Source organism: Nicotiana tabacum, chromosome 6 (genome assembly GCF_000715075.1).
Source record: "Nicotiana tabacum cultivar K326 chromosome 6, ASM71507v2, whole genome shotgun sequence".
Lineage (NCBI taxonomy): Eukaryota > Viridiplantae > Streptophyta > Magnoliopsida > Solanales > Solanaceae > Nicotiana > Nicotiana tabacum.
This window is the reverse complement of record NC_134085.1, coordinates 21,798,613-21,823,028: the sequence shown is the minus strand read 5'-3', so window position 1 is coordinate 21,823,028 and position 24,416 is coordinate 21,798,613. Positions and strand designations below refer to the sequence as shown.

The following is a 24,416-nucleotide window of genomic DNA, read 5'->3' as shown; positions in this document are numbered from 1 at the left end:
ATTCACAAAATTATATTCATGTGCTGTAAAACTTCAAAAACAACCCAAGATTATATTCATGTCCAAACACAACTAAATTTCAAATATCATTTTCACTTGAAAAATTTTTTTCATCTTTTTTGGGAATTTTACAATTCTTATGTCCAAACGCCCACTTCTAAGTATATTTTTCTCAAAATTGATTTTTAAAAAGTGCTTTTGAAGAGAAGTTAGACAAGAGGGTTGCTCTGATGGTAAACAACCCCCACTTCCAACCAAGAGGTTGTGAGTTTGAGTCTCCCCAGGAGCAAGGTGGGAAGTTCTTGGAGGAAAGGATGTCGAGGGTTTATTGGAAACAGCCTATCTACCATAGGGTAGAGGTAAGGTCTACGTACACACTACTCTCCCCAGACCCCACTAAATTGGATACAACTGGGTTGTTGTTGTTATTGCTTTTGAAGAGAAGAAACTTTTTTCTGCCTCACCAAAACTACTTCTGCTTCTACTCAAAATTTCTTTTTTCCTCGAAAAGCTTGGCCAAATACTTCAACTTAAAAAAAAATTAAAAAAAAAGGTACTTTTGGCTTGGAGAATTAAACTCTTACCCCTAAACCCCATTTTTCTTTAATTTAGATACTCCCAAGTCCCAATTCACAAGTATTCACACATAAAATAAAAAATAAAAAACTAAAACTAAAACTAAAAAAAGTATTCACACATATATTTGGACATAAAATAATCACAAAAAATGTTTTTTATTAAAGAATTTTTTTTTTAAGGCTTTCTGCTTCACCATAAATGTAAATAAAGTGAGAGGGTCTCTTCAAACTGAATGGGGGCACCTTTTTTTATTTATCAATGATTTGACTCAAAGAAGGTTGTAATGAATGGGCTCGGTAGGTCGGAAATGGAACTTCTGGCTTCTGCTTCTGCTTCTTCTTCTACTTCTACTACTTCTACTTCCCCTGACTCTCCTCCCAACACTTTAAAATTTGGTCAAAAAATCTACTTTGAACATGTTGGACCTCAGCACCTAAAATCAGCAACTGGGTCGTCGTCATCATCGCCGCCGGTCACCGGAACTCCGGCGCCGGCGATGTCCAAGAAAGTAAGAGGGGGTGGTGTAGTTCAAGGTCGGCAGCCATCTAGGTGTCAAGTTGAAGGGTGTGAAGCAGATCTGAGTGATGTTAAGGCTTACTATTCAAGGCACAAAGTCTGTGCTACACATTCTAAGTCTCCTGTGGTCATTGTTGCTGGTCTTGAACAAAGATTTTGTCAACAGTGTAGCAGGTGAGACCTTATTAATTACTACTATAAAATTTCATTTTAAAAAAAAAAAAAAATATTACTGTCCCAGAAGCCAAAAACACTAGCTGATTTCGCCTGGGTTTATAGAGTTACGAGCTACATGTGTAGCCATGACATAGCCGAGGTGCACGCAAACGGGCTCGAACACCATTGTCATAAAAAAAATATTAGTATTATTTATGCCCTCTATATATATATATATATATATATATATATATATATATATATATATATATATATATATATATATATATATATAAAGTTGGGACACTTGCTATTTGTTTCTTGTGCTTATGAAGTTGTGGTCCTGTGCCTCTGTGGAGTTTGCTTATTGGTTTTATTTGGAGAGTTGACTGTGCTGGATTTGTTAATTTGTTGTTTGCTAATTCATTGGTGCAAGAGGATTTATATAGTATTAATCTTTTGTCTGGTTAAGGTGTCTCTTTCAGTCTTTCTTCCCTAATATAACATCCAAAAGCTACTTGAAAGCTGAGAATTCCACTATGCTGTGGTTGAATGTGATATGTGTTTGATTTTGTTTTAGATGTTCAGTGCAATCTTCTGCTTCTTGTAGAGGACTCAGCAGGAACTAGATATGCTTGTTTTAGTAAATGGCTTGAAAAAAATACTAGGATTACTACCTAATCAAGAATCAATCTTCTTAAACCATGATTTGCTTTTCTGAAAAACAAATTTAATTATTCAGAAAAAATGTAAAAAGTAGTAGAACTTTTTTTCTGTTTCAAAATGACTGTCATACATTCTTCATTGAAAGAAAAGTTAAGGCGTATTGCATTTGAAAAGAAATAATTCTTTCATTTTACTTGGGAAGCAATAGGAGACTAACTTTGGGAGATATAGCATACTCCAATAATTTTAGTATGACTACAGCTACAGGATTACTAAAGTTCGAAAGTTCTAGATATGATCATGGCTATACGGTGTGTTAGAGTTTCCAGGAATTAACTTTTGTTGGTTTGAGGAGGCTGTGGTAAGGTGGTGTTTGGGTTTGTGCTTCACTCAAAAACATGTGTTTTGTCGCTAAGCGTGAAAATGTGGATGGAGAAAAGATGATGTAAATTAGTGTTTTGAAGCCAAGTTACTGGTCAAAGAAATGGTATGTCTAAATTGCTGCGGTTAACACAATAGAGGCTTTCCTCATCGAAAATTGGCCTATCTATGTTTTTGGGTTAGTTCATTGAGCATTCTAACAAATTTTGTTACAAGATAACAAATATATTGCATGGTTCGTTAGAGAAAACAGGGGAAAAAGAGAAAAAAAACTCCAAATCTCACGTTGAAGTAATAATATCTGTAGAAAAGGGTTGAATGATGGAGTAGGTGTAAAAATTCAACTCTGAGCAGTTTTATCACAAAGTAAATGTTACTGTACTAAATTACTATCAGGAATAATATAAATTCAGTGTTACATGCCCATTTTCCCCTCAGAAGTCGAAGCTATATATTTTATATGATGAATATGTTTTTGTTCGTTTTGAACAGCATAATGGATGTTGAAGAATTTGGTAAAAGCCAAAAAGGAAAAGGATAAGACCAAGTAAATTAAGTTGAGAGTATTTGTGAAGAGATATGCTATGCTAGTTTAGTTGTTGAAGAGATGTCAACAAAACATAGCAGTTAACTTACACTTATTAAATCAGAATACTTATTTGTTGGTTTTCTTGACTGGGAAATGGAGTTATGCAAATAACTCTTCCTTTCTTTATTACCCTCTATCTAGTTTTCAACTTTTTCCCATTTTTCGTTCTGAAAAGGAGTATGGGTTGGGGAAAAATGTAGGATCTTTGCTATTCCTCTTGAATCTAGCTTTCATTATGCATGCAGTGTCGCTTAGAAGAAGGAATCATTAACTGATAATGCACTTGTCCCCAAAAAAAGATTATCACAAATGATAGTGCAAACTCTCTCCAATTTAACTACAGTTATTGACTAAAGGTGTGTTTTTTATTGCTAAAACCTTTTTTTTTTCGCACCAACATATTTGTCTGTTCTGTGTCTCATGCTACTCTCACCCAAGTCTAGACGTGGTGAAGTTCTCTGGCAAACAATTTTAAAATTTGTGCTGTAAAGGATTAACTTCAACTTTATTGTGTTGTCTAAGTTCATTCTGCTGAATTTTCAATTACTTTGAAATAACCAATATCCTGGATTTCCATGTCAAAAGCCCATTTTTTGAGATTCACAGAATTGACATCATGCACTGTAATCAACAATGAAAAATAACAACTGCAGACAACGTTATAGGCATGAATTGTAGCCTGAGGCTAACGGGAATAGAGTGGCTAGCGCTTGATCAGTTTGCTCGCTGCAATGAAGAGTACTCTGTGGTTTACCTTGATTGGCTTGGTTGTTCTATCTCAGTATCAGATAAAGTAACTGCAGCGCCTTTCCAAGCTGAAATAAGGATATAATAGCTCCAGTGCTAGACCTCTAATTATCTGGAGAACAAAAAGAAATCCTTCTGGATGCAAGAAGTACTCTTTCAAAGAGTCCTACATGGATAAGTAGCTACATTGTCTACATTGGCCAAAATTCTTTTGATAGGACATTCAATTTAGTGATCCAATTGAAGCAATGTGGTGTCTTCTTTTTTATGAGAATGGTACTTGCCTTGCACGAATTTACTTTCTGCCATAGATGGCATTGATATTCATTCTTACAAGATCCAGATTAATCCTAGTGAGTTGATTTTTCTTTAAAACAAAAATGGCAGTACATTTTTTGGTTCTATGTTAGTTGTTGCCATGTGTGCATTAGCTCTTCTGACAAGGGAAAAGTTTTTCATGTTCGTCTTCTATTTCAAAGATATTTTAGCTGTTAATTCCCGATGCGCTTAACGTAATAACAACAACTATGCCTTAGTCCCAAACAAGTGAGATTCGACTATATGAATCCTGACTTCTTTCTTACCACCAAGACTGACTGGCCAGCTCACCACAAAAGTGGACAGGTTTGAGATTTGTTATGTGCTACTTGCATTGTTCAAGTGTTTTTATGGCCATCAAGGAAATTACCAGACTGCTTTTATGCGTCTCCAATGGGCCCAAGTGTTCCAACCAACCAACTCCAAACTATTCGCTATCTCCATACTAGTTTTGTCTAACCATCGGCTTTGATATTATGTCAAGAAAGGAGGAATGAGAGATTTGGGGAATGAAGTGCTTGGTTATTCCCTGAAGCATCTAGTAACTCGGAAAAGGAAAAGAAAGAACTTCCAACTTCTAGTTACACAATTATAGGGATACCAAACCTTCCCATATTTACAAGGAATGGATTCTTGCCATATTTACAATTTCTTACACATTACGTTAACATTTTTCACAATATAGCAGTCCGACATCACACCATCTTTTGGGGGGAAAAGGTTATGGCACTTCAAGCTGAATCATGATTTTCTTTTCTTTGTTTCCACTTTAACTTTTTTTTTCTTTTTTTTTTTTTTTGGGGGGGGGGGGAGTTGGTGGTTGGGGGGGGGGGGCGTTTAAAGTAAGAGACTGCACTTGAGAAAACATTTTCTAGGAAAACATTTCCCTTCGTACCACACACACCCTATATGTCATTTATAACTCCTTTTTGGCTTCTTGCTTTTGTTAAATTCTTTAGTTTCGTTGCTATTTGTATTGTTAAGCTCATTATTATCATCAATAGATCTCGGAAAGTAACAAATGCTTGTTCAGGTTTTGGTTAAATCTTATGTGATCAAGAGCGCTTGAATTGTTGATCTAACTACAATAATAAAGTGGCTTGAAAAACAAAAAATGTTAGAAACCACCAATTGCGAGGGCTAACCTCAGCATTATTTTGGACATATCTAGCCATATAATATAACTAATTTTTCATGGTGGTATGATAACAGAAGTGCTTCCAAGGTGCCCATCGTTAATTACATTTGGCTCTTTATCCTTATTGCAGTGATCGGGCCTTATTTTATTTGTCCGAGGTGCAGTGATCGGACCTTATTTTATTTGTCCGAGGGGTTGAGGGAATGCCATAGCTAAGCTGTGTTTCCCAAAATTTAAATGGTTTGCTGAATGATTTATTGCAAATAAGGTGGATTTTAAATATCAGTATGTTGTTTAATAATAATGGAAAATGCTAGTTTGCAATTGGCAATAGGGGCTAACAATATCTTTGATCAGTTGCTTCTCTTTGCCTGGAATTAACTGTTGGTACTTTGCTTCCAGGTTCCATCGGTTGCCAGAATTTGACCAAGGGAAACGCAGTTGCCGCAGGCGCCTAGCAGGCCATAATGAGCGTCGGAGGAAACCTCCACCTGGATCTCTTTTGTCTAATCGCTATGGAAGTCTTTCTTCATCAATATTTGGTATGGGTGCTCCTTGCATAAGACTTCATGGAGCTTAAGCATTTCTTTGGTTCTGTTACTTCATGCTTACCATAGTTGTTTTAACATCTGCACTTGCAGAAAACAATGGCAGATCTGGAAGTTTTCTGGTCGACTTCACTGCATATCCGAATCTCACTGGAGGTGCATGGCCAAATACTAGATCATCTGAGCGGGGATGGGATAATCAATCCACTGCATCAGGGAAGCTTCTCCAAAGTCATTGGCTGAACAGTTCTGAAAATCCTACATCCGACCTTGTTCTGCAAGGTTCAGTTGCAAGGGGTGCCAATTATTCTGGTCCTGGTATTATTCCTTCCGGAAATTGCTTCTCTGGAGTCTCAGATTCCAGTGGTGCTCTCTCTCTTCTGTCAAATGAGTCATGGGGCTCGAGGAACCAATCCTCTAGCCTCGGGGTTAACGGCTTGGTTAACACTGATGGCGGACATACCGTTCAGCCATCGGGTTCCCATGCTGCTCCTGTCAATCACTACTCAGGCTCTCTATGGGGATTTAAAGGAAATGAAGCTAGTAGCAGTTCACATGCAATACCTCCTGATCTCGGGCTTGGTCACATTTCTCAACATGCTGTCAATCAGTACTCTGCTGAGCTTGGGATGGCTCAGCACAGTGGAAGACAGTACATGGAACTGGAGCACTCAAAGGGTTACGATTCTTCTGTTCAGAATGTGCACTGGACACTTTGAGTGTCATCTCCTTCATATCTAACTATCGTTGTTGTAGGAAGACTTTTGTTCAATAAATGGCATCGTGTTTATCAGGCTGTATGTTGACTAATGGCACTTTTTATGATGCTACCTTTGTGCAACTCTCCGAGACTTGATCAAAAATGACTCTGTATGGTTATTTATGTATTTTGTACGGTTTAACTTCTTGTTGCTACCGTGTAATTTGCATTTCTTTTAAAGCAGCTTAGTGTTTTCTTCCATTGTCCCTTTCTTGATATACACATTGAGGAAGGACAGTGTCCATCTTACTAAGAGCAGAGATATTCCCATGCAATGAGGTGGTAAGACAATATGTAGATAGTTCGAACTAGAATTGATTAAGATGTTTAGGTGCTAGTAGCCTTGGAGCAACGGTAAGTTGTCTCCGTGTGACCTATAGGTCATGGGTTTGAGCCGTGCAAGCAGTCATTAATGATTAGTAGGATAGGCTGTCTACCTTACACTTAGAAGTGCAGTCCTGGACCCGTGAATGTAGAATACTTTGTGTACTTAGTAGTGCCATACTCCCTGCTGCCTGTGTGGGCTTGTTGTCCCTTGTCGCTGCATTTTTTCAAACTATGGAGTAAAGGAACTTCGAGATCAAAATAATATGATCTTTTTCATTTCTCATGAGCTATTTATTTCTCCAAAACAGGAGATTATAGTCAGCTTCCACCTTTTCTCTTAAGTAGTTGACGGCATTACACCATTGGGATACTTCAAATTAAGCCTGAGCCTCATTTGACAGATGGTTAACACATCAAGAAGGCCAAGTTCATTACTTACAACTTACAAGTCGACTTTTTGGCCTGGCTTGACAATTCAATACTTCTCTATTTTTTATTATAAAAAAAAAGTCAATACTTCTCTTAGTTTACATTGACTAATCATTATATTTATACTACAAGCAGTTGAGTCTGGATCCATCCTAAACCAAAGAGCCAGAATAAGCGAGGTGCACAATTGGAATATGAGCAATAACACTCTCTTCATATTTTTGTACACTCCTTAATTTTTTTAACAGCCCCATCCCGGTATGAGTCCAGGATCACCCCAGCTGATGCGGAGACTGCTGCTGAACAGACAAGATAGTGTGTGGTGTACCACAAAAAAAATTCATGGGAAGCTAAGCTTATACGACCTTTGGAGCAATCGAATATGACAGTGCTAACATTACAAGGCAATCAACATATGAAGAATAGCTACAACTTCAATCAACAGCTATGTATTACATGAACACATCTTGATATCCAGCTGCCATCCATAGCGTGCTATAAAGGTCCTGGCTCAACAAATGCAATTCCATGCAATGGGAGATGCACCAATGTTGTCTGAGGATTCTGATTTCTCTCTCTTGAGAATCCACATTCGCCTGAAAGGAATCAGTCAAGTGCGAAAACAATTGTCATTCTGAGCTCTTGTTTGCCGAGATGCATGATTAGGGCAATGGATGTTGCTCCTATCATCCCTGGAATTTTCCATATGTTTAGGAGGGTTTTAAATTTCTTTTTAAGGTCTTGCTGCTGAGGCCAATTGGGAGATGGCATTTAGTGGTCCTCCTCAGCTACCCCGGGGCAGTTAGATAGCAGCGCCTCGGTTGACTCATACTGCAAAAAGAAAAAGAATATTAGCAATAAGATACAGATATGACGAGGGCCTTTATCTTCGTGGAAAAATGTGTGCGCTATTCCATGTTTACTTTCCACTCCCCTTACATGATACCTCTAACTAGAAACTGGAAATCCGAGAGAGTCCAACACATTACCTCTCAAATTTAATTGATATGTAACGGTGACATTTCAACACATTATCTCTCTTATCTCTAATAGATAGACAAAATTATCCAAGGAGATGGAGAATCAGTAATTAAAGCAGCCAAGATTGAGTTTTGAATTTAGTTGATTAGAGCCATTCTCTTCAAGGAAAAATGTGCGAGCTATAGCCTGTTCCCTTTCCACTCCCCTTTACGTGATACCACTGAGTAGCACGTTGGAAATTCCAGAGTCTGCAACGCACAATCTCTAATCTCTAACAGATAGACAAGGATGTATCCATTAGATGGATAATTAGTCGTTATAGTAGCCAAGCATTTATTTACCTCTCCTTTGGTTTAATTTGCTAAACTCATTAATTTCACCACCTAATGTTCTCAACAAATCTTGAACCCTTACCTTGAACCCTTACCCCAAAATCAAAGGGCTGTTATCTTCTGGACTGCACTAGCTCGCACATCTTGATGTCAAGACATTTTATGGCTGGAGACATAAAGAGCTAAAAAGTTCGTGACAACACAATTCTTATCTTCAATATCAATCTCACCACACCAGTTCAAGACTAAATTTGGGTTTTGCACCATAATTAAATATGGGAAAATAAATCGCTACTATTTATCTAAGATATTCATCTACTAACCTGACATCCACAAAAAAGACAGTAATGATATTCATCTCTCAGTTTCATCAATGTGTTGAGCAAATCCTGCATTGACAAAAGTGAAGCAGTACCCAAAATTAGTACCAGGTTAAACGAGAACACAACCATTTCAAGCAGCAAGCTAAACAAGAAAGTAACCTTCATTAAGAATGGCAATGCAAACATACCATACTCAAAGAAAGCCAAGAAAAGCACCATTAGGAAGAATCATATGCACTATTGGGAAGTCAAAAAATAAAATAAGAAAATCAATAGTAGGCAGTTTTACATTTGCTTCCAGAAAAGAGCATCCACTCAAGACAAACGTGGATCATAAGTATATCAACAACAACAACAACAACTAACCCAGTTTGATCCCAACATGTGGGGTCTGGGGAGGGTAGTCTGTACGCAGACCTTACCCCTACCTAATGCAGGTAGAGAGGTTGTTTCCAATAGACCCTCGGCTCAGGAAGGGCAAGAAGAAGAAGAGGGAAGCAAGGAAGGAAAACAGTATCCAATAATAGAAACACGGAATACAATACCTGAGACGAACAAAATCACATACCGTAATAAAAATCAAAGAATATGAAGGGAAATGCATGCTACTAAGCCTATCGGTGAACACTATAAACCGCCTACTAACCTTCTACCTTAATCCTCGACCTTCACACCCTCCTATCAAGTGTCATGTCCTCAGTGAGCTGAAGCAGCGTCATGTCCTGCCTAATCACTTCTCCCCAGTACTTCTTAGGCCTACCTCGACCCCTCCTCAAACTCTCCATGGCCAACCTCTCACACCTCCTGACAGGGGCATCAATGCTTCTTCTCCTAACATGTCCGAACCATCTCAGCCGCGACTCCCGCATCTTGTCCTCCATGGAGGCTACTCCCACTCTGTCCCGGATAGCTTCATTCCTAATTCTATCTCGCCTGGTACACCCACACATCCATCTCAACATCCTCATCTCTGCTACTCTCATCTTCTGCACGTGGGAGTTCTTGACTGGCCAACACTCAGCCCCATACAGCATAGCGGGTCGAACCACCACTCGATAAAACTTACCATTAAGTCTTAACGGCACATTCTTATCACATAGAACACCGGAAGCGAGCCTCCACTTCATCCACCCCGCTCCGATGCGATGTGTGACATCTTCGTCAATCTCCCCGTTACCCTGGATAATAGACCCGAGATACTTAAAACTCGCTCTCTTGGACATAACTTGAGCATCAAGCTTAACCTCTACGTCTGCATCATGGGTCTCACTGAATTTGCACTCCAGGTATTCTGTCTTGGTTCTACTCAGTTTGAAACCTTTAGACTCCAAGGTTTGTCTCCAAACCTCCAACCTCGCGTTAACTCCGCTACGCGTCTCGTTTATCAACATTATATCATCAGCAAATAGCATGCACCAAGGCACCTTCCCTTGGATGTGACGCGATAGTACATCCATCGCCAAGGAAAACGAAAATGGGCTAAGAGTCGATCCCTGGTGCAACCCCATGACCACAGGGAAATGGTCCGAGTCACCACCCACAGTCCTTACCCGAGTTTTAGCATCATCATACATATCCTTAATCACCCTAATGTACGCTACCGGGACGCCGCTAACCTCCAAACACCTCCACAGGACCTCCCTCGGAACTTTATCGTATGCCTTCTCAAGGTCAATAAACACCATATGTAAATCCTTCTTCCTTTCCCTGTACTGCTCCACTAATCTCCTTACCAGATGAATCGCTTCCGTAGTCGAATGCCCCGGCATGAATCCAAACTGATTCTCGAAAATAGACACGCACCTCCTCACCCTGGCCTCCACCACTCTCTCCCAAACCTTCATAGTGTGACTCAATAACTTGATACCTCTATAATTGTTGCAAATCATAAGTATATCATAAAAATCAAAACAAATGACTTACAGGAGAGATTTGACATCTATAAGCCATAAGTATTACATACGATATATAAAAAGTCAGCCACCAGGAAACTATGCATCTGATATTGCTAATCACTAACCGTCCTAGAATCGTTTTGCAAAGCAAACCTAAGCCAACTCAGTTTTTGCATAAAATGGGTTAAAAAGCAAAAGGGAACTAGATGCTAGTTTCCAACTTAGCATTTTGCTTAAATCTTAATTGCTTATTTAAGAAATCATACGAAAATGATACAGAATACAATACCTCTTCAGTGATCAGTTCTTCCTCTTCCTTTTCTTCATCCTCTTCTTCCTTTTTCTCCTCTACTACCTCCCTATTCTCTAACTGAGCCAGTACTGCCTCAGCCTTGTGAAAATTGCTGACGATCCTCTTTTCCTTCCATCGCTCCTTCAGGTGAGATTCAAAAGTTTCCATTAGCTCTACTTCTCTCCTTCTATCCCTGTCGGCCTTCTCCATTTCCCTCCTCATCTTCTCTACCTTATCATCTTCCTTCCCAATCCCGGCACGCCCCCTTCTGATTTCCAGCCCCACGGGTTCAGACATACCCGAGCCTTCCTTGCCTAAAGCTGATCCAGGAGTATATCCCATTTGTTTCAACATCTTGAACCCAATGTTGGTCTCAGGAATTGCCGACTCTAAGTTAACTAGAGTTTTCTGGTCCTCTTCAATCTGCTTCTTCTCTCTCTTGAGCTTTTTGCGTTCTTGCCAATTTAACACCTTACGTTTCTTGTTTGAAGAGTTCGAAACTACATGCTTATTTGATCTTGATGCCTGGAAACCAAAAGACACACGGATTAGGGTCAGAGGCAACAACATAACATATCATCTATTTGACACCATTGTCATAATTTTATAATTTGTCCCACTGAATTTAGACCCAATTTTGCACTGAAAGTCTAAGAAAAGAAAAGAAATCTAAACAAACAATTTAGCAGTCAGGTCCAAAATTATGATAAAAAGTCACTCGAGCCATAGCTAGCCTATGACATTGAGAAAACCTTTGATAAGCTAAACTGGACCTAGCTTATAACAGTCCTCCGACAGATGGGATTTGGTGAGAAGTGGATAAAATGGATAAAATTCTGCATAATTAAGTAAAACATTCAGTTTTGGCCGATACATGTTTTGATGGCATTTCAACTTCCAATGGTCACCTGAAGTCTAAATGTTTGATGAATCTTTTCAGTTGGAGTAACCTTTCCCCTGTAAATGATGTTATTCCCCTCTTAGACTTCATTATTTCTCTCACAATGATTTAGTAACCATTGCTTTTTGCTCTTGGTTAACTTCCTGCTCTAGAATAGTTTTTTGTCCTAAGGAGTTAACCAAGTTTTCTATTGTAACTTTTTGCATCTTCTTGATGCCTTTAATGCAATACATTACTTCATCAAAAAAAGGCTCTTAGATAGGGAGACCCTCAATCTCCCTTCCTTTTCATTTTGGCTATAGAGGGACTTAGCAAAATACTACAAAAAAACGAGGCAATTGAAGTGGATAGAAGGCTTCAAGGTGGGTCACAATCCTAGCAACTCAATATCAGTCTCACACTTGTTGTATGCAGATGATACGCTTTGAAGGGCAGATAGGCACCAGATGCTAAATCTCAATCTCACACTGCTGCTCGTTGAACCCATTGTGGGTTACACATCAATATGCTGGCAAGTCAAAAATGTCTCCAATTTGGAAGAACTAGCTGAAACAATGTGCTACAACATTGGGGCATTTCCTACAACCTACCTGGGATTGCCGCTTGGTGCAAAACTGAGACCAGCTGAGATCCGGAATGGAGTTACTGAAAGGTTTGAAAGAAGATTGGCAACCTGGCAAATGCAATACTTATCAATGGGAGACGGGTTAACAGTAATCAACAATGTTTTTTACCTACATATTTTATGTCTTTATTCCCATTCCAGGCAAGGTTCTGAATATCTTGATAAAATCAAGACAGTTTTACGAGAATGCAACAGCCAGAGACACAAGTTTCACCTGGTAAAAGGGAATTCACTCACACAACCTAAACTTCAAGGTGGTTTAGGCATAAAAGATTTTAGAAATTCACAAGAATCACAACAGATGCATGCTAATGAAATGGCTATGGAGGTACAGCTCAGAGGAACCTGAACTTTGGAAGGATGTAATCGGAGTAAAATACAGGGAGCTAAATCACTGGTACACAAATCACCACATGGAGTAGGCCTTTGGAAAAAGTATTTGAAAATTATGGAGAGAATTCAATCAACATACAAGTTTCAGAGTGGGGAATGGAGCTTTCATTAGCTTCTGGAAGGACAACTGGTTAGAAAATATCATCCTAAAGAAGGAATTCCCCAACCTATTTCTGATTGCTGTTGTTCCAAATTCAACAATAGCTCAGAGCAGATAAGGACTCGCCGTTGAGAAAGATGTACAAGGTTGGGAACTTAATGATCTACTCAACTGCTTAAATGGCCCCGGAAGCTACAAAGTTACCCACAAAAGTGATCTGTTTCAGTTGGACAGCCCTCAAAGAAGCATGTCTGACACAAGATAACCTCACAAGAAGGGATTTTCAGCTTGTTAACAGATGCTACATGTGTCAGCTCAACTCAGAAACATCAACCACCTACTTCTCCCCTGTCCTGTAGCAGCAAACCTATGGATCATGTTTCACTTGACTATTATTTTTTTACTTTAGCTCGCTCATGCCATTCAGTGTTAAGGATGCATATGAAAGCTGGAGCCTGGAGGGCATGGAAAGTTGATGAAACTTTTTTTTATGAAGTAAGGTGTTGCATTAAAGGCATCAAGAAGATGCAGAAAAAGTACAAACTGAAAAGTCTTGGCTAACTCTAAGACCAAATAAAACCTATATAACTGGGATATCAAATAATTATCAGAAATATCTGGAGAATGGTCCCTGCCAGTATTTTTTGGCGTATCTGGACAGAAAGGAATTGTAGACGTGTAGCTGGTATCTCAACTCCAAATCATTCCTTGAAGACTAGGTGCCTTAAGAATCAGTTTAGCTGGTGTAAACTCTCTTCTGTAAATAGCATGGAGCCATGGACCATTTTTTGGATTCTGTAAGCTCCCTAGTGCTAGTCTAGTTCTCATATATTGGAGCTAGCAGAATCACTTCTGTCACTTTTAGCCATTGCCAACCTACAAAAACAAGGTTGTAAACATTTCTAAACAAGGTTATACATTGTTATATTACATGTGCAAGTAAATATTTCTAAACAAATGTTAGAAATATAGAGACTCCAACCACACAAAGTGCTGATTAGTCTGTGAATATTGGAAATATAGAGACTACATGACTTAGAAGAAAAGGTAGCTAAGGTTTTATTGCAGCACATCAGAAAATTATACTTACTTGTTCTTTGCCAACCTAGAACCTAGATTACTGAATATTGAAAAAAGTAAAAGTTAACAAGTAATTTTGAGAATTAAACTATTAAATAACTATAGTTCCATGAGATTTCGGGAAATCTAGTCAACAAAAAAAAAATATAGGGTTACTATGTGTGAGGGGAACTGACCGGTTTATAAGAGGGATTAGGGGGAATAGAAGAAGCTTCTGGAGGAATGAAATGAGAAAGGTCTCCCATGTAATCTTCTTCCTCTTCTTCCGCCATTGTTGCTAACTGCTGCAAGCTTCCGTGGGAACTAGCGCAAAGAATACGCGCTATGTTTTGAGTGAGGTCTATGAGTCCTATACTGGGATTCGTGCGCAGAGGATCGGATCCTTAAATTGTTGAAATGGTCCTCAAAGTATGTGTTTGTTTTACTAGTATTAGATTACGCGAGTTGCGCCTGTAACCCTCGTAATAAGATATATAGTTTTAAAATTAATATAAATAATATTTGAAATATATCTTTGAGATAATTAAAAGAATTATTTTTAAATATGTATCCATACTATATACAAAAAAATTGCTAAATATTTGGTATCGAAGAAAAATTACTCTGAATCAATAAAGTAAATTAACCTACATTAAATGAGGCTTACTTTAGAATTGTTTTCCAATCCAAGTAGAATATTTATTAGTCCTTGCTTGATTAGAAATAAAAAGTCAAAATCATAATTAGATAGACAATATAACTAATTGATAGGTAGTATATTTCATATGTTGACATTAAATTTATTGCTATCTGATATAGTCTAAAATGGTAGATTATTCAAACAAAATAAAAATAAAGAGGCAAAAAGTTAGAAATAAGATTTTTTTCCTAACCATTTCTAAAACAAATAAAAAAATATAAAAGAAGAGAGAGAGAAACGCTTCCCAACTATTCAAATTTACTACTTTTCCGGGCAACTACCAATCAAAAGTCTTAGTATATGATTTAACTGGTTATATTTTTAAATTTTTAATTATTTCAGTGAAATAAAAGTTTATTATATTTGAGCATCAATTTTATAATAACTGATATGTACAAAATTACGAGATGTTGAATCTATTCCACAGAGCAAATAAATATAATTGTAGTAGAATAGAATTATAGCTGACAACTCAAGTAAGAAAAGAATTTATATAAGTAAAAATTTTCTTGATTTAATATTCCTAAATATTAGGAATGCTTACATAATTCTTATAAGGAAAGAAACTTAAATTGATTTCGAAGTCCAAAATATTAGAGAAATAATAATTTAAGTTTTAACGTACGCATGTTGTGCGTGTCTCTAAAAGCAATACCAGTACAAAAAATTACAAGTTCTAAAATAAAAATTATATTGATCATGTTTAGGGAGTTGATCTACTTTAATGATTCTGTATTAAATTTGCTCTAGTATGTGCTCCATTATAAATAAATAAAAGTGTCATAGAAGTATTGTTTGATTGAACAGTAAAATACGCATTTAACTTTATATGAGCACTTGAGTACGTGCATTGCATGTATATTTTACATTAGTTATTATAAAATTTATGTATGATAGTTTACCAATAATTAAAGATTCTTTACCAATATTATTTTATGAGAGTGCTAAATTTATTCAAACCTTTCGCATTTTATTATAAAAAAAGTAGACTCCTAAGCCTAAAAGGAGTGCAAAGTGTTCGACACTACCCTAATGTGAATTTGCAATATTTTTTTTAATTATCCCCCTCTTTAATACGTATTTTACTTCTTTTTTGTTTCTTTTAATTTCCTCTTTATAATTTTTTTTTCCATTTATTTAATTTTCTTTTGATGAAAAAGTCCACTAAACTGGAGAAATAAAGAAATGCCTAGACTTCTAATTTAATTTTTTTTATTATTTAATATTTAATGAGAATACACACATCTTAGATGTCTTGAAAATTGTAGAATTATACTTATCATTTTATTAATAAAAAAGTATGCCTAAATCTACCAAGATGTTCGAGAGCCAAAAAGAGAACTATGTTAATTTTTTTAAAAATTTTATAAAGATTCTAACCCTACAAACGTGGATTTCTTTCACAAGTATGGTCGTATATCATCTTCTACAAATATGGTTATATATCACATAAGGAAAAGTTTAATACATCAAATTTAATTAAGTCTAAAGTCCTAAATATTAGAGAAATAATTAAAGTCCTAAATGTTAGGAAAAATATAAATTGATTGTCTTGTCCAATGTAATATCCGCGCGATGTGCATGTACCTCATCTCAATGAGTACAAATTTAATTAAAGGGTTGTATTTGAGTTAAAAAATAAAAAGGGTGAGTTCTTGAAGATTATTATGAATGTTGATAATGTATAACTTTCTCATAAAAGTCTTTAATCATTAGTCAATAATTCAACTTAAATTTTGTTTCAGTCTTATAATGTCCTAACTACAATTTCACAAGTTATTGTGCTTCCTTTCGATTTCAGCAAAAATACAAATCAATAGGCAACTAATAATCTACGAATTGTAAATGAACACAAAATTAAAGTGCAATGAAAATAAAAAAAGACATAGTAAAGCAAACTGAAAAGTTACATGGAAGAAAATTAATATGGTTATTAAATATTATTTAAATAAGAACATAAGTTATACAAGGTCAAATTTTAAATGATCTCAAAATCCTAATAAATATAAGAACTTGGTTCAAATAAGGAAGATTTGTTATAAAATAAAGACCGTAAAGTAAAGACAAGTATAGAGAGAAACTGTTATATTATTCGAATTCAAACTGATCTACATAATGAATTGAAATCTCTTCTATTTATAGAAGAAAGGAAGCTGCTGTGTAAGCTGCTACTATACCAGATATGGATAATCTTCTACTGAGAGCAATGTTTGTCCATAACGGAGTACTGAAAGGATAAGTTTATTATACCCGATATGGATAATCTTCTACTGGGGGTAATGTTTATCCATAACTGGGTATTGAAAGGATAAGCTTATTATACCCGGTATGGATAATCTTCTACCGGGGGTAATGTTTATCCATAACTGGGTACTGAAAGGATAAGCTTATTATACCCGGTATGGATAATCTTCTACCGGGGGTAATATTTATCCATAACCGGATACCGAAGTGATAAGCTTCTTCAGGAAGCTTATTTCCAATAGAGTACTAAATAGATAAACATATTTACGGTGGAGTCCCATATGGATAAGCTTCTTAAGGAAGCTTATTTACAACGGAGTACTAAATGAACATCCATAATATAATATATTTATAACCGGATTTAATATATAAGATATTTAGTTGGAGCTCAAGTTTACTAAATATTAAGAAAACGACGTTAACGAAATATAATTATTTTTACATGAAAAATGTATACCCAAGTGACTCTTTTTTTACAAGTAGCCTAAAATACTAATGTCTTCCTGACAAGTAGTGGTAGCTAACATTTAGCGTAAAATAATTTCTAATTTATAGACCTACTAATTATACTTATGTTACTGTCACGACCCGGATTTTCCACCATCGGGTGTCGTGATGGCGCCTACTATCGGAGCTAGGCAAGCCAAATATTTAAAACATCTTTCCTGCTTTCTTTCAAACAATAAAATGAACGAGACAAAATTTAAGCGGAAGACTTTAAATTTAAAGCAACTGAAAACCAAAAGTGCGGAAGTTTAATACACATCACTACCCAAGGTCTAGTGTCACAAGCTCACGGACTACTACAAAATACTACAAACAATGTCTGAAAGGGAATACATCATGTTTGTCTGATACAAGATGAACAAACGAAAACATGGAAAGGGGCTTCGGTCTGCGAACGCCAGCTAGGCTACCTCGAGAGTCCCTGGACTGAAGATAGCTCCCAGAAGTCCTACTGCTATGGTCCGTAAGCTGTTCCCTGATCTGTGCACAAAAATGCACAGAGTGTAGCATCAGCACAACCGACCTCATGTGCTGGTAAGTGTCTGGCCTAACCCCGGCGAAGTAGTGACGAGGCTAGATAGAACCTATCACAATTAACCTATACATATATATATACAAGTGCAAGAAGACAATAACAAGATAATACAAAGTAAAGCTAGGAGGGGACATGCCATCGGGGAGTAACAGATAAAAATGAAATATCGGAAATAAACATAAGAAACTCTGGTTCCCATGATATATATCATATATAAGTGGACGGCGTGCCACACGATCCCATAATATCATATATAAGTGGACGGCGTGCCACACGATCCCATAATATCATATATAAGTGGACGGCGTGCCACACGATCCCATAATATCATATATAAGTGGACGGCGTGCCACACGATCCCATAATATCATATATAAGTGGACGGCGTGCCACACGATCCCATAATATCATATATAAGTGGACGGCGTGCCACACGATCCCATAATATCATATATAAGTGGACGGCGTGCCACACGATCCCATAATATAACTCGAACCATCTGATTTTGTAAGGAGAGTCCCATTAGGGGAAATCAACAACATATCACTCTAACCCGGCAAGGGTACAACTAACAGCCCAAAATATCCCGGCAAGGGAGAGTATATATATCGGTCTACACATCCCGGCAAGGGAGTAATCACAACACATTCTCTTTTTAAATCCCTTCTTCCTCAACTAACACCATTCATGTTCGAGCTAACGCTCCAAAAGTACACCAATCACAATTTTACCTCAACCGTTCACATTATACGAAGCTCATCGAATAAACAAGGAGATTGTGTCACGTTATTCGAATTAAAAGCAATTAAGACTCACGGTCATGATAGACTCCGGTGCATAAATAACCGTCACCATGCCTATACACCGTACTCCACATTAGCAAGTAGCAAATAACATCCTAATCCTATTCCCTCAAGCCAAAGTTAGAACAAACACTTACCTCGAATGCTCCAAACTCAACTCACGCTTCTAGTATAGCTTTACCTCTTGATTCCACCACCAATCCGCTCGAATCTAGTCATAAGTTACTTAATCACATTAATAATTACTAAATGAATCACTCCTCATGCATGAAAAATAAATTTTACAAGGTTTTTCCAAAAATGGTCAAAAATACCTCCGGACCCACGTGGTCGAAACTCGAGGTTCGGACCAAAACCCGGTTACCCATTCTCCCACGAATCCAAATATATGCTTTGTTTTGAAATCGGACCCCAAATTGAGGTCCAACTCCTCAATTTGTAGAAAACCTAGGTTCTACCCAAAACACCCAATTTCCCCCATGAAAATCTTTGTTTTGAAGTTGAAATCATGTTGAAAGATGTTAAGAAGTGAAGAAAATGAGTTAGAAATCACTTACCAATTGTTTTGAAGAAGAAAAGTTGTTTGGAAAATTGCCTCTTAGGTTTTGGGTTTTTGAAAAGTAGAAAAAATGTCTGAAAATCCCGAATTTATACATTTTGCTGGGGGCTGGTGCGGACCGCACAGAAATGGCCGCGGCCGCGCCGAGGGAGGGGAGAAGTGGGCTCTCTCTGAACCCACCCAGCGCGGACCGCACTGATTTGGTGCGCGGCCGCGCTGGTCGACCCTCTGAACCCCACCACGCGGACCGCACAGAAAAGCACCACGGTCGCGTGGCTGCCAGCGCGGACCGCGCGGAAATAGCCGCGGCCGCACTGGGCCTTCAACATCTGAACCTGTATATTTTTCTAAGTCTAAGACCTACCGGACCCTACTCAAAACTCACCGAGCCCTCGGGGCTCCAAACCAAACATTCATATGATCTAAAAAACACCTTACGGACTTACTCGTGCGATCAAATTGCCAAAATAACATCATATACATAGGATCAAGCCTCAAAATACATGATTTTCTTTCAACTTTCATAAAAACTTAAATTCCCATTTTAAGTCCGAAACACGTCATATGACGTCCGTTTTTAGCCAAACTTTACAGATAGTGCTTAAAACATATTTAAGACTCGTACCGGGCGTCGGAACCAAAATACGAGTCCGATACCACAGTTTTCTGATCAATTTTCTTCTTCATTTTTCTTAATTAATTTCAGAAAATAATTTCACACAAAAATTCATTTCTCGGACTTGGGACCTCGGAATTTGATTCCGGGTACACGCCCAAGTCCCATATTTTTTTACGGACCCTCCAGGACCGTCGAATCACAGGTCCGGGTCCGTTTTACCCAAAATATTGACCGAAGTCAATATTATGCATATTAATATCAAAATTCATCAATTTTTTCACAAAATTCGCATATTCTAACATAAAAACTTTCCGGCTATGCGCCCGAACTGCGCACGCAAATTGAGTCAACTAAAAGCGAGGTTTTCAGGGCCTCGGAAGCACGGAACTAGGTAGAATTACGGTGATGACCCTTTGGGTCGTCACATTCTCCACCTCTAAAACAACCGTTCGTCCTCGAACGGACAAAAGAAAGAAGTACCTGAGTCGGGAAATAAATGAGGATAACAGCTCCGTATATTGGACTCGGACTCCTAGGTCGATGCCTCAGGAGGCTGACCTCTCCACTGAACATGCACCGAAGGAATACTCTTCGACTTCAACTGTCGAACCTGCCGGTCTAGAATAGCCACCGGCTCCTCCTCATATGACAGATCCTTGTCCAATTGGACAGTGCTGAAATCTAACACGTGTGACGGATCTCCGCGATACTTCCATAGCATAGATACATGAAACACGGGATGCACAGCTGACAAGCTAGGTGGCAAGGCAAGTCTATAAGCCACCTCTCCCACACGATCAAGAATCTCAAATGGACCGATAAACCTAGGGCTGAGCTTGCCCTTCTTCCCAAATCTCATCACGCCCTTCATAGGCGATACACGGAGCAATACCCGCTCCCCAACCATGAAAGCAACATCTCTACCCTTGCGGTTTGCATAACTCTTTTGTTTGGACTGAGCTGTACGAAGTCTATCCTGAATAATCCTGACCTTGTCCAAGGCCTCCTGAACCAAATCAGTACCCCAATAATCGAGCCTCTCCCGGCTCAAACCATCCAACTGGAGACCGACATCGCCTACCATACAATGCCTCATACGGAGCCATCTGGATGCTGGACTGGTAGCTGTTGTTGTAGGCGAACTCTGCTAAAGGCAAAAACTGGTCCCACGAGCCTCCAAAATCAATAACACAGGCTCGGAGCATATCTTCAAGAATCTGAATAGTCCTCTCGGATTGACCGTCCATCTGAGGATGAAATGATGTACTCAACTCAATCTGGGTGCCCAACTCTCGCTGAACCGCTCTCCAGAAATGCGAGGTGAACTGCGTAACCCGATCCGAGATGATAGATAGTGGCACCCCATGAAGGCGAACAATCTCCCTGATATAAATCTCGGCTAACCTTTCGGACGAATAGGTGGCTGCAACAGGAACAAAATGTGCTGACTTGGTCAGCCTATCAACAATGACCCAAACTGCATAAAACTTCTTCCGAGTCATCGGAAGTCCAGTAACGAAATCCATCGTAATCCTCTCCCACTTCCACTTGGGAAGTGCAATCCTCTGAAATAGACCACCAGGTCTTTGATGCTCGTAATTAACCTGCTGACAATTCAAACACCGAGCCACATGTGCAACGATGTCTTTCTTCATCTTACGCCACCAATAGTGCTGCCTCAGATCCTGATACATCTTCGCGGCGCCCGGGTGAATAGAATACCGAGAACTGTGGGCCTCCGCTAAGATCAACTCTCGAATCCCATCAATATTGGGCACACAAACTTGCCCCTGCAATCTCAATACGCCATCATCATCTAAGGTTACTTTCTTGGCACCTCCACGCTGCACCGTGTCTCTCAAGACACACAAATGGGGATCATCAAATTGTCGATCATGGATACACTCCAATAACGAAGAACGAGCGACCGTGCAAGCTAATACCCGACTAGGCTCAGAAATGTCCAACCTCACAAACTGATTGGCCAAAGCCTGAACGTCCAAAGCAAGCGGTCTCTCACCGACCTGAATATAATCCAGATTGCCCATACTAGTTGACTTCCTACTTAAGGCATCGGCCACCACATTGGCCTTTCCCGGGTAATATAAGATAGTGATGTCATAATCTTTCAACAATTCCAACCACCTCCTCTGCCTCAAATTCAACTCCTTTTGCTTGAACAAATACTGAAGACTCTTATGATCCGTGAACACCTCACACGCCACACCATGCAGATAGTGCCTCCAAATATTCAATGCGTGAACAATGGTTGTCAACTCCAAATCATACACTGGATAGTTCTTCTCATGAACCTTCAACTGCCTCGAGGCATAGGCAATGACCTTGCCATCCTGTATCAACACTGCACCAAGTCCAATACGATATGCATCACAATAGACTGTATAGGGCCCTGAACCTGTGGGCAAAACCAACACTGGTGTCGTGGTCAGATCTGCCTTGAGCCTCTGAAAGCTCGCCTCACACTCATCTGACCATCTGAACTGGGCACCTTTCTGGGTCAATCTGGTCATAGGGGCTGCAATGGATGAAAACCCCTCCACGAGCCGACGGTAGTAACCTGCTAACCCTAGGAAACTCCGAATCTCCGTAGCTGAAGCTGGTCGAGGCCAGTCCTTGATTGCCTCTATCTTCTTTGGGTCTACCTGAATACCTGTTGCTGATACGACATGACCCAGGAATGCGACCGAACTCAACCAAAACTCGCACTTCGAGAACTTAGCATACAACTGACTATCCTTCAGGGTCTGAAGAACCGCTCTGAGGTGCTGCTCATGCTCCTCCTGACTGCGGGAGTATATAAGAATATCGTCAATGAAGACTATCACGAACAAGTTCAAATAAGGTCTGAACACTCGGTTCATCAACTCCATGAACGTTGCTGGGGCATTAGTCAATCCAAATGACATGACCAAAAACTCATAGTGCCCATACCGAGTGCAAAATGCTGTCTTAGGGACATCAGACGCCCTAATCCTCAGGTGGTGATAACCAAATCTCAAATCTATCTTCGAGAACACCCTCGCACCCTGAAGCTGGTTGAATAAATCATCAATCCTCGGCAGTGGATACTTATTCTTAATTGTAACCTTGTTCAATTGCCAGTAATCGATGCACATTCTCATCGAACCATCCTTTTTCTTAACAAACAACACCGGCGCACCCCAAGGCGACACACTAGGTCTAATGAAACCTTTCTCAAGCAAATTCTGCAGCTGTTCCTTTAACTTTTTCAACTACGGCGGGGCCATACGATATGGCAGGATAGAAATAGTCTGAGTGTCCGGGGCCAAATCAATACAAAAGTAGATATCCCTGTCGGCCGGCATACCCGGCAGGTCTGAAGGGAAAACCTCAGGAAACTCCCGAACAACGGGCACATAATCAATAGAAGGGACCTCCGCGCTAGAATCGTGAACATACACCAAGTAGGCCAAACATCCCTTCTCGACCATATGCCGAGCCTTCACATACGAGATAACACTGCGGGTACAATGACCAGAAGTCCCTCTCCACTCTAAACGGGGTAAATCCGGTAAGGCTAAGGTCACGGTCTTGGCATGGCAATCCAAGATAGCATGATACGGGGATAACCAATCCATCCCCAATATAACATCGAAGTCGACCATGTCCAAAAGCAACAAATCAACACGGGTCTCAAGACCCCCAAACACTACGATACAAGAACGATGAACTTGGTCGACCACAATAGAATCACCCACCGGTGTTGACACATAAACAGGAATACTCAACGAGTCACTAGGCATAACCAAATAGGGTGCAAAATAGGACGACACATATGAATACGTAGATCCGGGATCAAATAGCACAGAAGCATCCCTATCACAGACCAGAATAGTACCTGTAATCACAGCATCTGATGACTCAGCCTCTGGCCTGGCTGGCAAAGCATAACAACGGGGTTGGGCCCCACCTCCCTGAATGATATCCCTGGGACGATCTGCTGCTGGCTGACCCCTACCTCTAGCGGTCTGAGATCCACCTCTAAGACCTCTACCTCTACCTCTATGTCCCCTACCCCCGCCTCTAACTGGCTGGGCAGGCTATGGGGCAACTGGTGCCTGAATTATCGGGCGAGAACCTGCTGCTGCGAGCTGCTGGAAGCTCGAGGGAAATATCTAGAAATGTGACTCACATCGCCGCAAGTATAACAAGCCCTCAGCTGCTGAGAATAACGAAGTGGTGGCGCACTGATAGGTGCTGATAGTGAACTGAAGAGCTGTTGGTCAGAATACTGCGGCTGAGAACCACGACCACCTGGTGTACCATGAGAAGCCTGGAGAGCTGACTAAAAGGGCCTCGAAGGATGGCCTCTACCATAAGAATCCCTACCTCCAGACGAGGTACCACTGAA

At 39.3% G+C, this 24,416-nt stretch overlaps 2 protein-coding genes across 2 annotated transcripts; one reads left to right on the top strand and one right to left on the bottom strand.

Moving 5' to 3' along the window:
- Positions 1 to 785: 785 nt before the first annotated feature.
- LOC107817617 (squamosa promoter-binding-like protein 9) lies at positions 786 to 6,468 on the top strand. Its single transcript, XM_075254614.1, has 3 exons — positions 786 to 1,269; positions 5,493 to 5,632; positions 5,732 to 6,468. The coding sequence occupies exons 1-3, from the start codon at positions 863 to 865 to the stop codon at positions 6,355 to 6,357; spliced, it is 1,173 nt and encodes a 390-aa protein (XP_075110715.1). The 5' UTR covers positions 786 to 862; the 3' UTR covers positions 6,358 to 6,468.
- Positions 6,469 to 7,493: 1,025 nt separating this feature from the next.
- Positions 7,494 to 14,471, bottom strand: LOC107817618 (uncharacterized). Its single transcript, XM_016643477.2, has 4 exons — positions 14,253 to 14,471; positions 10,975 to 11,502; positions 8,791 to 8,856; positions 7,494 to 7,985 (listed from the first exon to the last, which is right to left on the bottom strand). Exons 1-4 carry the CDS (start codon positions 14,346 to 14,348, stop codon positions 7,926 to 7,928), a joined length of 750 nt encoding a protein of 249 aa, XP_016498963.1. The 5' UTR covers positions 14,349 to 14,471; the 3' UTR covers positions 7,494 to 7,925.
- Between the last annotated feature and the right edge of the window lie 9,945 nt (positions 14,472 to 24,416).

Bases quoted from the DNA above. Each gene is read 5' to 3' on its own strand.
- LOC107817617 (XM_075254614.1), top strand. From the start codon at position 863: ATGAATGGGCTCGGTAGGTCGGAAATGGAACTTCTGGCTTCTGCTTCT. The intron at 1,270-5,492 runs GTGAGACCTTAT...CTTTGCTTCCAG, and splicing joins TTTTGTCAACAGTGTAGCAG to GTTCCATCGGTTGCCAGAAT. The intron at 5,633-5,731 runs GTATGGGTGCTC...CTGCACTTGCAG, and splicing joins TCTTTCTTCATCAATATTTG to AAAACAATGGCAGATCTGGA.
- LOC107817618 (XM_016643477.2), bottom strand. From the start codon at position 14,348: ATGGCGGAAGAAGAGGAAGAAGATTACATGGGAGACCTTTCTCATTTC. The intron at 11,503-14,252 runs GTCAGTTCCCCT...TTTGGTTTCCAG, and splicing joins CTAATCCCTCTTATAAACCG to GCATCAAGATCAAATAAGCA. The intron at 7,986-8,790 runs GTTAGTAGATGA...TTCTTTTTGCAG, and splicing joins GTCTTTTTTGTGGATGTCAG to TATGAGTCAACCGAGGCGCT.